General features: G+C 48.2%; 1 protein-coding gene across 1 annotated transcript; it reads left to right on the top strand.

Annotated features, from left to right (window-relative positions):
* Positions 1-1,581: 1,581 nt before the first annotated feature.
* LOC147100639 (lysophosphatidic acid receptor 6) lies at positions 1,582-8,516 on the top strand. The gene is made up of 2 exons (XM_085967109.1): positions 1,582-2,050; positions 4,718-8,516. The coding sequence occupies exon 2, from the start codon at positions 4,797-4,799 to the stop codon at positions 5,760-5,762; it is 966 nt and encodes a 321-aa protein (XP_085823235.1). The 5' UTR covers positions 1,582-2,050; positions 4,718-4,796; the 3' UTR covers positions 5,763-8,516.
* Positions 8,517-13,986: the final 5,470 nt, after the last annotated feature.

Below are 13,986 nucleotides of genomic sequence, written 5' to 3'. Positions count from 1 at the left end.
CTGCTTCATGTGGTTCACGTAGTGAAAGAGAAGAGTAACACATGACAACTCTTTCAAATGTAGCTTTCTGCTGAATGAACCGGATTCTTTTTTCAGTGCATGTCTTGTTGTCAGTGAGTGAGTGAATAGGAAGAGAAACATTAGCTGCAGAAATTTAGTTCAAACCCGAGTTGAATCAGGCTTCCAATTTCCCTATTGTCTGTTTCCTCTGTGACCTCTCTGTCCTTGATCTCGGTGGCTTTATTTACCTACACTCTGGACTTTCAGGGATTTACTTATTTAAACCCCTAGGTCTTTATGTTCAACTAAGCCCTTCAGCATATTTCCTTGTTTTCCAGCTTCCTTTAACTATGAACTCAATTTTTAACTCTTACCTTTTTTAAGCATTGGATAAACAGCAAATGGTGAGAAGGTTGCAGCAGGTTGAGGGGATTAGTAGCAGTGGGACTGATCCTGGGTTTTGGCCAAACTGGGTGCTGGAAGATTGTATTGAAAGCAAAGTACGGTGAGTGACTCAAAAGGATTTACATTGTAATGGTCAGATTTTGAGCTGTTCCAGAATGTGGCTGCAGACCTTTCTTCTCTATATTAAGAGGGTTGGATATCATGGTGGGTAATCTCTTTACCTTGATGAAGTTTTCAAGATTATGAGCGGAACTGATCAAGTTGATCTAAGCACATTGCTCACTGTGGTAAAGAGATCAGGTATCGGAGAACTCGATCAGAGTTTGGCACAAGAAGGGAAATCACCCAAAGACTTGTTACCAGGGAAGATGCTGAAGTGGACAGTATAAATGGGTTTAAGAGGCAGTGGATACGTTTCTGGAGAAAGGATTGATGGAGATAGTGAGAAGCTGATGACATGATCAATTCATCAAAAAGGGCCAGTCTTCATGAACTGATGTCCTTTTCCTGTTGCTAAAATTTCTTATGTTTTTTTGTTGTGAGTTTTCCAACTCACATTCTCAGACAGTCCAATCATTCAGATTGTAAAAGCATAGCAACATCATAACATAAGAAATAGAAGCTGGAGTAGGCTGTTCGGCCCTTCGAGCCTGCTCCGCCATTCAATAAGATCATGGCTGATCTTCTACCTCAACTCCACCTTCCCGCACTATCCCCATATCCCTTGATTTGCTTAATATCCAAAAATCTATCGACCTCTGTCTTGAATATACTCAACGACTGAGCCTCCACAGCCCTCTGGGGTAGAGAATTCCAAAGATTCACCACCCGCTGAGTGAAGAAATTTCTCCTCATCTCAGTCCTAAATGGCCGACCCCTTATTCTGAGACTGTGACCCCTGGTTCTAGACTCCCCAGCCAGGGGAAACATCCTCCCTGCATCTACCCTGTCAAGCACTGATTCTGTGAATTACCAATAACACAACTGAAGGTCAGTAATACACTACAATCAAAAGAGGTAAAGCTTATCATCTTCTTACCTGTTCTCATGATAGCAATATTACCAAGTCACAGGGGCTTGGACCTATAAGAATCTATTGGTATTGTCACTGTTACAGTTTAAAACCATTCAGATATTCCAAGATATAGGATGCATAACAAGGTTTAATTACAATTGTGATAGTTGAGTTAGATTTTGTAGTGAACAATCTATTTGCTTAACAGGAAATTAAGTGCACCAAACGGACTAGGTTGCTGTGCTCCAAGAGCTATTTTTATGTTAAACTTGCCGTGTGGGCCACACAGAAATGACAAATGGATAGGAGACATCCTGGAGATGCTAGATTGTGTGATGGTGGGTTCTGTATTTCGGTTCGCTCTTCAGTTTGCTCAGTTGTCAACTACAAAGCAATCTGTTTACTGCCCTTTCCATTTGTAGGGGAGGTTGACTGTGACGGAAATCATTTGTCACTGTTGAAATGTGCGGAGTGAAGTTGCCGTCTGAAAAGTGGAGTGAAGGTATTTGAGACACGATCCCTGCTTACTGCACGGGTCCACGATTTGCAAAACAAATTCAATTCACTGAAATTATTGCCAAGCCGAGGAGGATCATATCTGGGGGGAAAAAAAACTGTTAGCCGTACTTGGTGAGTGCGATCCAATTCTTCTATTATTCCACAGGACAGATATCTAGAAAGTTTCTTATAAGCTGAGAAAATACCATTAAAGCAAGTAAGGAATACATGAAAAAAAATTAAACTGTTTAATGCAACTGGTCTCCATTCTGCCATGTGACAATGTCTGGTGCAATTAGATCCTGGGGTTTACTGCTCCATTGACACTTTCCAGTTTAAAAATAAAAGGTTTTTATGTAGTAGTATCAATACATGAATAAACCACTTTTCGTGTGGGAAATTGTTGATTCTGCATTTTTACTGCACAGGATTAATAATCTTATATTGGCGATAAGAACGTTTTTTTCTGCATTAATGTGGCTTTTGGATAAACGAGTCAAAGATACAGAGATAAAATGTGAGCTAGTTAGTGGATCATGACAGTATCTGCCTGGAACAACAGATCTACAGGTTTTGTACATTAAAGTTACTGGTTTATGTTCGATGAAGAATACTACAACTGTAGAAACTGTGCTGAAGAAAATGAAAGTAAATATGCATCTGTATGGACTGCTTCAGAGTATTGCAGCTCCAAGATCGAGGGGGCGATTTAAACCCCCACTCGCTCAGCAGAAACCTGGCGGGTGGGCAGTTAAAATCGCCCTGGCTCTTCCCTGTCCGAAAGCCTAATGGTCGCATCACCTGTCATTTTAACCTGCTCTCCTGAGCAGGCAGCAAGGACACACGCCCGGAGCCAACAGGGTCTTTCTTTACGTACGCAAGTTGCGGCCCGATGACATCATTGAGGCCCGACTGGAATTTTAACTCCGGCCTGAGCGGGAAATCCTCCTGTCGGAACTAATGTGTGGTTCGGACTCATTCTACCATTGTCAGACCGTTTATTGCGTTGATTCAACGAATCTCTCGGAAGCCAAAGATGTGGGAGCCAGCCTGAGACCTCTTTCTCATCAACAACTAAATGTCCATCAGCTAAACAACAAAACTTACTACATTTGCAGCAATTTGGATGTTGGTTTCCACTTCCGGAGCTGTGGCCATAGAGGTGGAAGGCCAGCATTAGTCACTCCTCACTGTACCCTTAAATGTCACATTTTGGGCAATTTACTTCGAGCAGTGTAACATAAAATACTATTTGCCTTTTTTTTTTTAACAACAATAATTGAATCAACCTCTATCGTCTAAAGCCAGGCCCTGAATTTCCTCTGGTCCCACTCTGCCACCATGTGCATGGAAGGGCCGCACTCCTGCCTGCCCACTAGTTGCCTCCCTAACCTCTGGGTTCAGGGGCCTATGTCAGTCAGGCACCCGCATGATTGGAAGCACAAGTAGGCCGCACACCTCAGGTGGGGAGGAGAGCAAACTGGCTGTGGTGCCTTGCTTCCAGAGTTAGAGAGTCAGCTGAAGATTTTAAAAACTTTTTAAAAAAAAATACAATTGGCCTGTTTTTGAGTAGGCGATTTAGCCCTGTGATTGATTGCTGCAGGGGAACCCCAGACATTAAAATTTTAAATGCCCCATCTCCCTTGGCAACAATGGAGACTAACAGGCATACCGTGTGACGTCATGTGACATGATTCCCACAGCATCATAATACGCACACGCTTTTGTGGGTCGCGAATTATGCGCCTGCCCCCATGTCATTTGGGAATGAACTCTCAGATGATCACCCTTCCCCCGCCTTTCAGGTGAGATGGTAAACTGAGGCCCTGCCTGACCTCCCAGCTGGTCGTAAAAGATCCCATGGCAATATATGAAGAAGAGCAGCTGTCCTGGCAATATTTATCCCTCAACCAACATCACTAAAATAGATTATCTGGTCATTATCACATTGCTGTTTGTGCGACCTTGCTGTGTGCAAATTGGCTGTTTTTTTTTATTTGTTCATGGGATCTGGGCGTCGCTGGCAAGGCCAGCATTTATTGTCCATCCCTAATTGCCATTGAGAAGGTGGTGGTGAGCCGCCTTCTTGAACCGCTGCAGTCCATGAGGTGAAGGTACTCCCACAGTGCTGTTAGGAAGGGAGTTCCAGGGTTTTGACCCAGTGACGATGAAGGATCGGCGATATACTTCCAAGTCTGGATGGTGTGTGACTTGGGAGGGGAACTTGGAGGTGGTGGTGTTCCTATGCGCCTGCTGCCCTTGTCTTTCTAGGTGGAAGAGGTCGCGGGTTTGGGAGGTGCTGCTGAAGAAACCTTGGCGAGTTGCTGCAGTGCATCTTGTAGATGGTACACACTGCAGCCACGGTACGCCGGTGGTGGAGGGAGTGAATGTTTAGGATGGTGGATGGGGTGCCAATCAAGCGGGCTGGTTTCCTACCTTACAACAGTGACTGCACTTCAAAAGTACTGTAAAGCATTTTGGGAAGTACTGAGTTTGTGAAGTTTTTCTATCCTTCTTCCAGAATAAGCATCCAGCTGATTCCTAACATGGTGCCTTTTCACCCAAAGTACCTACTTTGTGACTACTTTCCTGCGCCTGTGTGTTGTTCCTCGACACACACTTCCCAATACTCCTGTTATTGTCTCTGTTTATGATGATGTATGCTTTTCTGGGTTTTTCTTTTGTATGATAAATCCTAAATGAAAAACGATGTTTAAAAAAAAACAGCAGTTTTCATCGTGTTCCATGTAGATAACAATTCCCTCTATTAACGTTTAATTTCTGCTGTTATGTGTCCAGATCTCCTGAGCATTGGCTTAAAACCCCACACCACTGATCATATAACTGGGTCAGAGGACAACTGAAGGAGTACGGAAACATGAACAGCTCACAAGAGTTTCCCTCAGACTGCAGTTACAAGGCTCCGTTCCAGTACTATTTATTTCCAGTCGTCTACAGCATTGTGTTTGTTCTGGGCTTGATCGGAAATGTCTCGGCCTTGTGCCTACTTACCAAGAAAATTAAGAATGCCTCCCCATCCTATGTGTACATTACAAACCTGGCTGTCGTAGACATCATTTACATTTGCACCTTGCCCTTTCTCATCTACTACCACATAAAAAAGAACGACTGGCCCTTTGGGGACATCACCTGCCGGATTACGGGGACACTGTATTTTGCAAACATATCCATCAGCGTCGCTTTTCTCAGCCTCATTTGCATGGATCGTTATATCGCAGTGGTCCACCCGAGAAAGTACATCAGGATGAGAAACTCAAAGTGCGCGACGATAACCTCTGCTCTGGTGTGGGTGGTCTCCCTGGCCATCATGCTTCCCCTGGTCTTTGGCGGGTCACTGAACACCACTTTCGAAAACAACAGGACCGCTTGCTTCGAGAATTTTGACCCCGAGACTTGGAGCAAGAGGATGGCAGCGTATAACATTGCGGCGCTGTTGTTCGGCTTCATCATTCCGTTTACAATCATCATGGTATTTTACCCTCTGGCAGCCAAGAAAATAGCCCAGCTTAAAAGCAGCGTCTACCGGGAAAAGGCCTTGAGAATGATCCGGGTCATTTTGGTGATCTCGGTTGTTTGTTTTGCCCCTTACCACGTCACCCATTTACTCCATTTCCTCGCTCGCTTGAAATTTATTCAAAACTGTGCTTTCGGCAGCGCTCTCTACAAGATCCGGCGAGTTACCATGGCTTTGGTCAGCCTCAACAGCTGCTTAGACCCTCTGATATATTACTTTGCAACCGTCCATTTTAAATTGAATTATGATAGAAAAAAGAGATCACTTCAGCAGGTTTACAGCCTTGCCTTCCGCAAAACTGAAAGCTGATACCGACGGACACGTGTGTAAACCGCGTGACTTGGGGTCTGAAGAAATGTTGCTTTTTGCAATTGTCCTTGCTGAGTTTTGAAGTTTAAGTGACCATTTCCTACTCTTCTATCCCAGTGCGCTGGTTACCCCAGAAACCATGGAGCTGGCACTCAGTAGGTGGCAGGACCTCTGTGATTTGGTCACTGGCACCCAGTACAATGTTTCCAAGTCTTTCCTGTCCTTGCAGTCACCACTATGGTCAAATGAGTCAGACCTCAACCTCCATTGCAGCACCCTCTAGCTGCACTCTATTATCCCAGTTAATAAACGAAAAAAAATGTAAAATAATTATTTACGGTAAGATGTTTAATTTCATGTGTTAGGGTGTCACAGGTTTGTTAATTTTTTTACCTATTTAAAAGTGAGTTAGCGTTAGATTCATAAGTCCACAGGTTGCTAATAAACATTAAGACTAATTACCATTTTAGATAAAATGGATACACCGAGTACCTACTGACCAAAGGATTTGATAGGATAGATAGAGAGAAACTATTTCCTCTGGTGTGGGGGAGTCCAGAACAAGGGGACATAACCTTCAAATTAGAGCCAGGCGGTTCAGGGGTGATGTCAGGAAGCACTTCTTCACACAAAGGGCAGTGGAAATCTGGAACTCTCTCCCCCAAAAAGCTGTTGAAGCTGGAGGTCAATTGAAAATGTCTAAACAGAGATGGATAGTTTTTTTTAGGCAAGGGTATTAAGGGATATGGAACCAAGGGTAGATGGAGTTGAGATACAGATCAGCCACGATCTAATTGAATGGTGGAACAGGCTCGAGGGGCTGAATGGCCTCCTCCTGTTACTATAGTTTCAGGGAGGAAAATGATGGTAATAAGACAGGAGCATATTTTCCCGTGTGCAAAGTGTAACAAGATAGTAGGTGCATTGAAGGAAACTGGGGAAGAAAGGCAGTTATGTACATTGTTTTCTTAAACAAAAGCAAAATACTGCAGATGCTGGAAATCTAAAATAAAAACAGAAAATGCCGGAAACACTTAGCAGAGATCTCCACCGATGCTGCCTGACCTGCTGAGTCTTTCCGGCATTTTATGTTTTCATGATGTCAACTTATTATTATTATTTCTAGTCCCAGTTTCCCTCAATGGCTGAAATGGGTGCAGCGAGTAGAGCAATGGCTTAAAACTTGTCTGGAAGGGCGACCCGTGAATATATTAGCAGATTCTGGTGTCAGTCCCTACAAATACGCTGATAGGCTGAGATGAAGTAGGGTAGGAGGAGCCTCCTGTGGAGCATAAATACCGGCATAGACCAGTTGGGTCGAATGGCCTGTTTCTGTGCTGTAAATACTTTGTAAAATGTTAGCAGATTCTGGAGAGCTCAACTGCAAATAGCCCAGGGATAACTCACTGCTGGTGAGCTCTGCAAATAGTAACAAATTCCATTCAACCCCCTTATAAATAGAAACAGGCTCCCAGGAATCCTTGCAAATAAGACGTTCCTGGTGACACCCTGCAATATGAAGATATTCCATTAAATCCTTTGCAAATAGTAACAGATTTGAGTGACCCCCCCTACAAATATTAACAGGTTCCATTGTACCCTGTGCAAGTATTAATACACCCCTGGGGATCGTTTGCAAATATTAACAGTGTCCTGGGGTTCAACTTGAAAATATCAACGCCCGCCTACCTGGGATCCCCCTGCAAATATTAACACACTCCTAGGGACCATTTTAAAAGGTAGTGTCAGCTAACCAAAGGACCGTGGTGCTATCATTGCAGAAAGCAATTTTTCTACGTCTATAGCTGCAGAAATAATGGGTTACTAAGTCAACAAAACTGATGATGGATGGATAGAAATCTGATTATCTCAGGGGCTGCTTGCTTTTTTTATTCATTCACAGGATGTGGGCATCGCTGGCAAGGCCAGCATTTATCGCCCATCCCTAATTGCCCTTGAGAAGGTGGTGGTGAGCCGCCGCCTTGAACCGCTGCAGTCCATGTGGTGAAGGTACTCCCACAGTGCCGTTAGGGAGTTCTTGGATTTTGACCCAGCGACGATGAAGGAACGATGATATACTTCCAGGTCAGGATGGCATACGACTTGGAAATGGTGGTGTTCCCATGCGCCTGCTACCCTTGTCCTTCTAGGTGGTAGAGGTTGCAGGTTTGGGAGGTGCTGTCGAAGAAGCCTTGGCGAGTTGCTGCAGTGCATCCTGTAGATGGTACACACTGCAGCCACGGTACGCCGGTGGTGGAGGGAGTGAATGTTTAAGGTGTGTGGAGTCCCTGTGATTTGGGCACCCCAATTTGAAAACCTATGGAGGACGGATTTAAAGGCGAGAAGAAATACTTATTAAAGGCTTTTAGCTAATTGTGAAGAGCTTATCAAAGAGTTATGTGCTGCGCATTGAATAAAATTGAGTAATTTAGTCCCATTCAGGATCCCTGCTATCTTGTTGAAGACGTGGCTTACTGCAGTAATGTCCAGTTATATGCACGGTGATTTGCTCAGCACTACAGTATGAAAATGTTACAGAACGAACCTTACTTATCTGACCTCCAGGTGGCTGGCATTTTGCCCTCAAAGTAATTTTAGTTTAATTCTGGTCTCTTTATTTGAAATGCTAGTCTTATTTTAATCTTGTCTTCATAGGAAATTTAGTCCTAATTTTAGTCTTTAGTTTCCAAGTTTTCATTTGTATTTCAGTTTTTAGAAAAATGTTAATTAAAAAATATATATTTTTGCTTCACATTTTCAGTGTGGTCCTTTCAGGAATTTGTGTTTCAAAAATGTAATTTGTTGTTTCATGTCTCAAAACTCATAAGGTGGCAAGAAATATTAAGAAATAAACTGGGGCTTGATATACCTATCAATTCCTCCAATAAAAGGCGAAGAGTTACGAAGGTGACTAAAGGTTTTTATTGACTAAATAACAGAGCCCACTCTCGTGGGTGATCCGATCCAAGCAGGAGGAATACCAGCCAGTCGCTCACCTTTATACCTGGCCTGGTGGGTGGAGCCAAGGCGGAGTCGGCAGTGGTCATCCCAGGTATAGCAGTGTGGCAAGAGGCGACCTCGTACCGTGATACAATAGTGGTCAGTGATACAGTTATAACGAACAGTGGTGAACAGTGCTAACTACTAACAGTGATACGATAGTGAACGTGGTTTACCACATTCACCCCTTGTTTAGAATTAAGTCCGGCGGGGTGAAGTGTACTACCAATTCTGGTAGGTCAGTCTGTCCGGAGGCTTCGTAAGCCTCTCCGATCGCCGCAGCGGTGGTGTTGCCTTATCCGGTGCTGGTGCCTTATCCGGTGTTGATGCTGGTGTTTGCGTGGTCGGCGAGGGCTCGTGGGGTTCCGGCATGCCGTCTACCTGGACTGAGGTTGGGGGGGGTGGTGGCGGTGTTTCCGGATCGGCTGAGGGTGCGAGGTCTCGTAGGGAGACAGTGTCCTCCCGCCCGTCTGGGTACGCCACGTAGGCGTACTGGGGGTTGGCGTGCAGGAGGTTCACCCTCTCGACCAGGGGGTCCGTTTTATGGGTCCTCACGTGTTTCCGCAGCCAGACCGGCCCCGGGGCGGTCAGCCAGGTTGGTAGAGTGGTTCCCGTAGTCGACTTCCTGGGGAAAACGAACATTCGTTCATGGGGGGTGGTGTTAGTGGCCGTGCAAAGTAATGACCGGATGGAGTGCAGCGCTGTCGGGAGGACTTCTTGCCAGCGGGAGGTTGGGAGGCCCTTAGACTTTAAGGCTAAGAGGACGGCCTTCCATACCGTCGCGTTCTCTCTTTCCACCTGACCGTTACCTCTGGGGTTGTAGCTGGTGGTCCTGCTTGCTGCAATACCTCTCTCTAGGAGGAATTGCCGGAGTTCCTCGCTCATGAAGGAGGAGCCCCGGTCGCTGTGTATATAGTTCGGGAACCCGAACAAGGCGAAGAGGGCATTCAGGCACTTAATGACCGTGCTACTGGTCATGTCGGGGCAGGGGAAGGCAAAGGGGAAACGGGAGTACTCATCAACGATGTTGAGGAAGTACACATTACGGTCAGAGGACGGGAGGGGCCCCTTAAAGTCGATGCTCAGGCGCTCGAAGGGGCGGGTGGCCTTGATCAGGCTTGCTCGGTCCGGCCTATAGAAGTGCGGTTTGCACTCCGCACAGGTCTGGCAGTTCCTGGTCATGGTCCTGACCTCCTCGATGGAGTAGGTCAGGTTGCGGGCCTTAATGAAATGGTAGAGTCTGGTGACTCCGGGGTGGCAGAGCTGGTCGTGGAGGGTCTGAAGCCTATCGATATGCGCGCTGGCGCATGTCATTCGTGAAAGGGCATCAGGGGATTCGTTCAGCTTGCCTGGCCGGTACAAGATCTCATAATCGTAGGTGGAGAGCTCGATTCTCCATCTCAAAATCTTGTCATTCTTGATTTTGCCCTTCAGCTTGTTATTAAACATGAAAGCCACCGAACGCTGGTCGGTGAGGAGGGTAAATCGTTTGCCTGCCAGGTAGTGCCTCCAGCGCCGTACTGCCTCCACGATCGCCTGGGCCTCTTTCTCGACCGACGAATGTCGGATCTCGGGGCCCTGTAGGGTCCTTGAGAAGAAGGCCACTGGCCTCCCCTCCTGGTTTAGGGTGGCGGCTAAGGCGAAGTCGGATGCGTCGCTCTCCACCTGAAAGGGGATGGACTCGTCCACTGCGTGCATCGTGGCCTTGGCTATGTCTCCCTTAATGAGGGAGAAGGCCGCGCACGCCTCCTCCGTGAGGGGGAAGGAAGTGGCTTTCAGGAGGGGTCTGGCTTTGTCCGCGTAATTGGGTACCCATTGGGCATAGTAGGCGAAAAGCCCCAGGGTTCTCCTAAGTGCTTTAGGGCAGTGGGGGAGGGGTAGCTCCATGAGGGGGCGCATTCTTTCTGGGTCGGGGCCGATGATTCCGTTCTCCACTACGCAGCCGAGGATGGCAAGGCGCGTGGTGTTAAACACGCATTTCTCCTTATTGTAGGTGAGGTTCAGCCGTTGGGCCGTACGGAGGAATTTCTCCAGATTCGCGTCATGTTCCTGCCGGTCGCGGCCGCAGATAGTGACGTTATCTAGGTAGGGGAATGTAGCCTGCAGTTCGTTCTGGTCAACCATCTGGTCCATCTCCCTTTGGAAGACCGAGACCCCATTAGTGACACCGAAGGGGACCCTAAGGAAGTGGTATAGGCGCCCATTCGCCTCGAAGGCGGTATACTGGCGGTCCTCAGGGTGGATAGGGAGTTGGTGGTAGGCCGACTTCAGGTCGATGGTCGAGAATACTTTATACTGTGCAATCTGATTGACCATGTCAGATATGCGGGGGAGGGGGTATGCGTCCAGCTGGGTATATCTGTTTATGGTCTGGCTGTAGTCGATGACCAGGCGGTTTTTATCGCCGGTCTTTACGACTACGACCTGGGCACGCCAGGGGCTGCTGCTCCCCTCGATAATGCCCTCTTTCAGGAGGCGCCGCACCTCAGAGCTAATGAAGGCTCTGTCCCCGGCGCTATACCGCCTGCTCTTGGTAGCGACGGGTTTGCAGTCAGGGGTAAGGTTAGCAAACAGAGAGGGTGGCGGGACCTTGAGGGTGGAGAGGCTGCAGGTGTTACGCGGTGGGCGGTTTAACGTTTGCTGGTTGTTGACTGTTGAGTGGGGGGAGGGGTCCACCGTATGCTAGGGTTACGCTTTGGAGGTGGGATTGGAAGTCCAGCCCTAGTAGGACGGCAGCGCAGAGATGGGGGAGGACGAGGAGTTTAAAGTTTTTATACTCCGTGCCCTTAACCGACAGGGTCACGACACAGTAGCCGCTGATGTCCGTGGCGTGGGACCTCGATGCCATCGAGATTCGGCTGCGCGTTGGTAGGACAGAGAGGGAGTAGTGGCTCACCGTGTCTGGGTGGATGAAGCTCTCCGTGCTTCCGCTGTCGAACAGGCAGGTCGTGGCGTGGCCGTTCACTTTGATGTCCATCATTGACTTGGACAGATGGTGCGGGCGGGCTTGGTCCAGGGTGACGGAAGCTAGTGTGTAGCTGAGCGAGTCGTTGTCATCTGCGGGCGAGGCGGTCGGGCGTGGTGAGTAAAATGGCGTCTCCCACGAGGTAGGGCCCCATGAGGCACTATTGGGGTCGGTTGCCTTAATCAAAGATGGCCGCCCCCATGAATCATGTGTGGGGATGCTGGCCTCAGTTGCCCTAAACAAAGATGGCCGCCCCCATGACTCATGTGTGGGGATGCTGGCCTCAGTTGCCCTAAACGAAGATGGCCGCCCCCATAGTTCGCATGCGGCACTGCTGGCCTCTGAGGATCCGCTCCTGCAGGCCTTGGAGAAGTGGCCTTTCTTCAGGCAGGTTTTACATATGGAGTTCTTGGCTGGGCAGCGCGACCTCGGGTGCTTCTCCTGGCCACAAAAAAAACAGCCGGCGGCCCGATCGCGGATGCCCGATGTCGGGGCCGGTGCCGGGGGTGGCGGGGCCGGTCGGGTCCGGGACGCCGACGCAGAGGTAGGTCCCGGGGGCGGCGCTGGGAAGGGTGCTGTGGTAGGGGTCGGGCCCGAGTCCCAGGGTCGCGAGCAGTACCTGGTGAATGCTTCCTGATCTTGGTGGGCCACTTCCAGGGAGATAGCGAGGGCTTCAGCTTTTTCCATGCTGAGGTCTTTAGCTTCCAGCAGTCTTTGCCGTGAGTACTCGGACCGTAGGCCTTTCAGGAATGCGTCGCGGATATTATCTTCAGTATTTTCGGCTGCCGACACCGATTTAAAGTCACAGTTCCTGGCGAGTGCATATAGCGCCTGTGAGAATTCGGCTACTGATTCTCCTGGCTGTTGCGGCCGTGATCTTAGGAGGTGCCTAGCGTACATGTAGTTTACCGGGGTCCGGTACTTCTGTTTCAGCAGGTTGATGGCGGTCTCGTAGGTAGTCATGTCCTCGATGAGAGTGTATACTCTCGGGCTCAGTTGTGCCTGCAGGACACTTAGTTTGGATGCCTGAGGGACGCTGGATTCTCTCAGGTATGATTCGAAGCAGACCAGCCAGTGTTTAAAATCTGCGGCTGAGTTTGCTGCTCGTGGGTTCAGGTCCAGGTACGGCGGTCTGAGGGCTCGCAGCCAAGCTGGCTGGTGTGGCTGTGCTCCTGGGAGCTGCGCTGGTGGCTCCTCCGCCGGTTGTGACTCGTTGTCGGACATCATTAAATTTAGTCAATAAAATTGATATACCTATCAATTCCTCCAATAAAAGGCGAAGAGTTACGAAGGTGACTAAAGGTTTTTATTGACTAAATAACAGAGCCCACTCTCGTGGGTGATCCGATCCAAGCAGGAGGAATACCAGCCAGTCGCTCACCTTTATACCTGGCCTGGTGGGTGGAGCCAAGGCGGCGTCGGCAGTGGTCATCCCAGGTATAGCAGTGTGGCAAGAGGCGACCTCGTACCGTGATACAATAGTGGTCAGTGATACAGTTATAACGAACAGTGGTGAACAGTGCTAACTACTAACAGTGATACGATAGTGAACGTGGTTTACCACAGGGCTTGAATGACATCTAAAGTCTGTGTTATGTTTCAGGATGTTTTGACCATTTTTCCACAAAAATGATTTGAAAAAAAAGTTACTTTATGTTGGGTTTATAAGCAAACGTATTCTCACAAGTTTAAAAAAGGGCACCTAGACAACAGATGGTTAAATATGCTAAATGGAACTTGTTTCCCTGAGAAACTAAGCAATAAGCTATCTGTTAGTTTGTTTCTTCTTCTTAGGCAGTCCATCGGAACCGAAGATGACTTGCTTCCACATTAAAAATGAGTTCTCAGGTGACTGATGAGTCCAATGCGAGACCTACAGTCTCTGTCACAGGTGGGGCAGACGGTGGTTGAAGGGGCGGGTGGGTGGGTGCTTGGGTTGACGTGCGCTCATTGCGCTGCCTGTGCTTGGCTTCCGCTTGCTCCCGGCGAAGAGACTCGAGGTGTTCGGCGCCTTCCCGGATGTTTCTCCTCCACTTTGTGCGGTCTTGGGCCAGGGATTCCCAGGTGTCGGTGGAGATGTTGCACTTTTTCAAGGAGACTTTGAGGGTGTCCTTGAAGCGTTTCCTCTGCCCACCTGGGGCGCTCTTGCCGTGTTGGAGCTCCGCGTAGAACGCTTGCTTTGTGAGTCTCGTATCGAGAATGCGGACGATGTGGCCCGTCCATCGGAGCTGATCGAGCGTGGTCAAAGCTTCGATGCTG

Source organism: Somniosus microcephalus, chromosome 25 (genome assembly GCF_052327205.1).
Source record: "Somniosus microcephalus isolate GS21.2 chromosome 25, FLI_Smic_1.0, whole genome shotgun sequence".
NCBI classification, from domain to species: Eukaryota; Metazoa; Chordata; class Chondrichthyes; order Squaliformes; family Somniosidae; genus Somniosus; species Somniosus microcephalus.
Note: the sequence above shows the minus strand (reverse complement) of the source record. Positions and strands in the feature narration are given on the sequence as shown.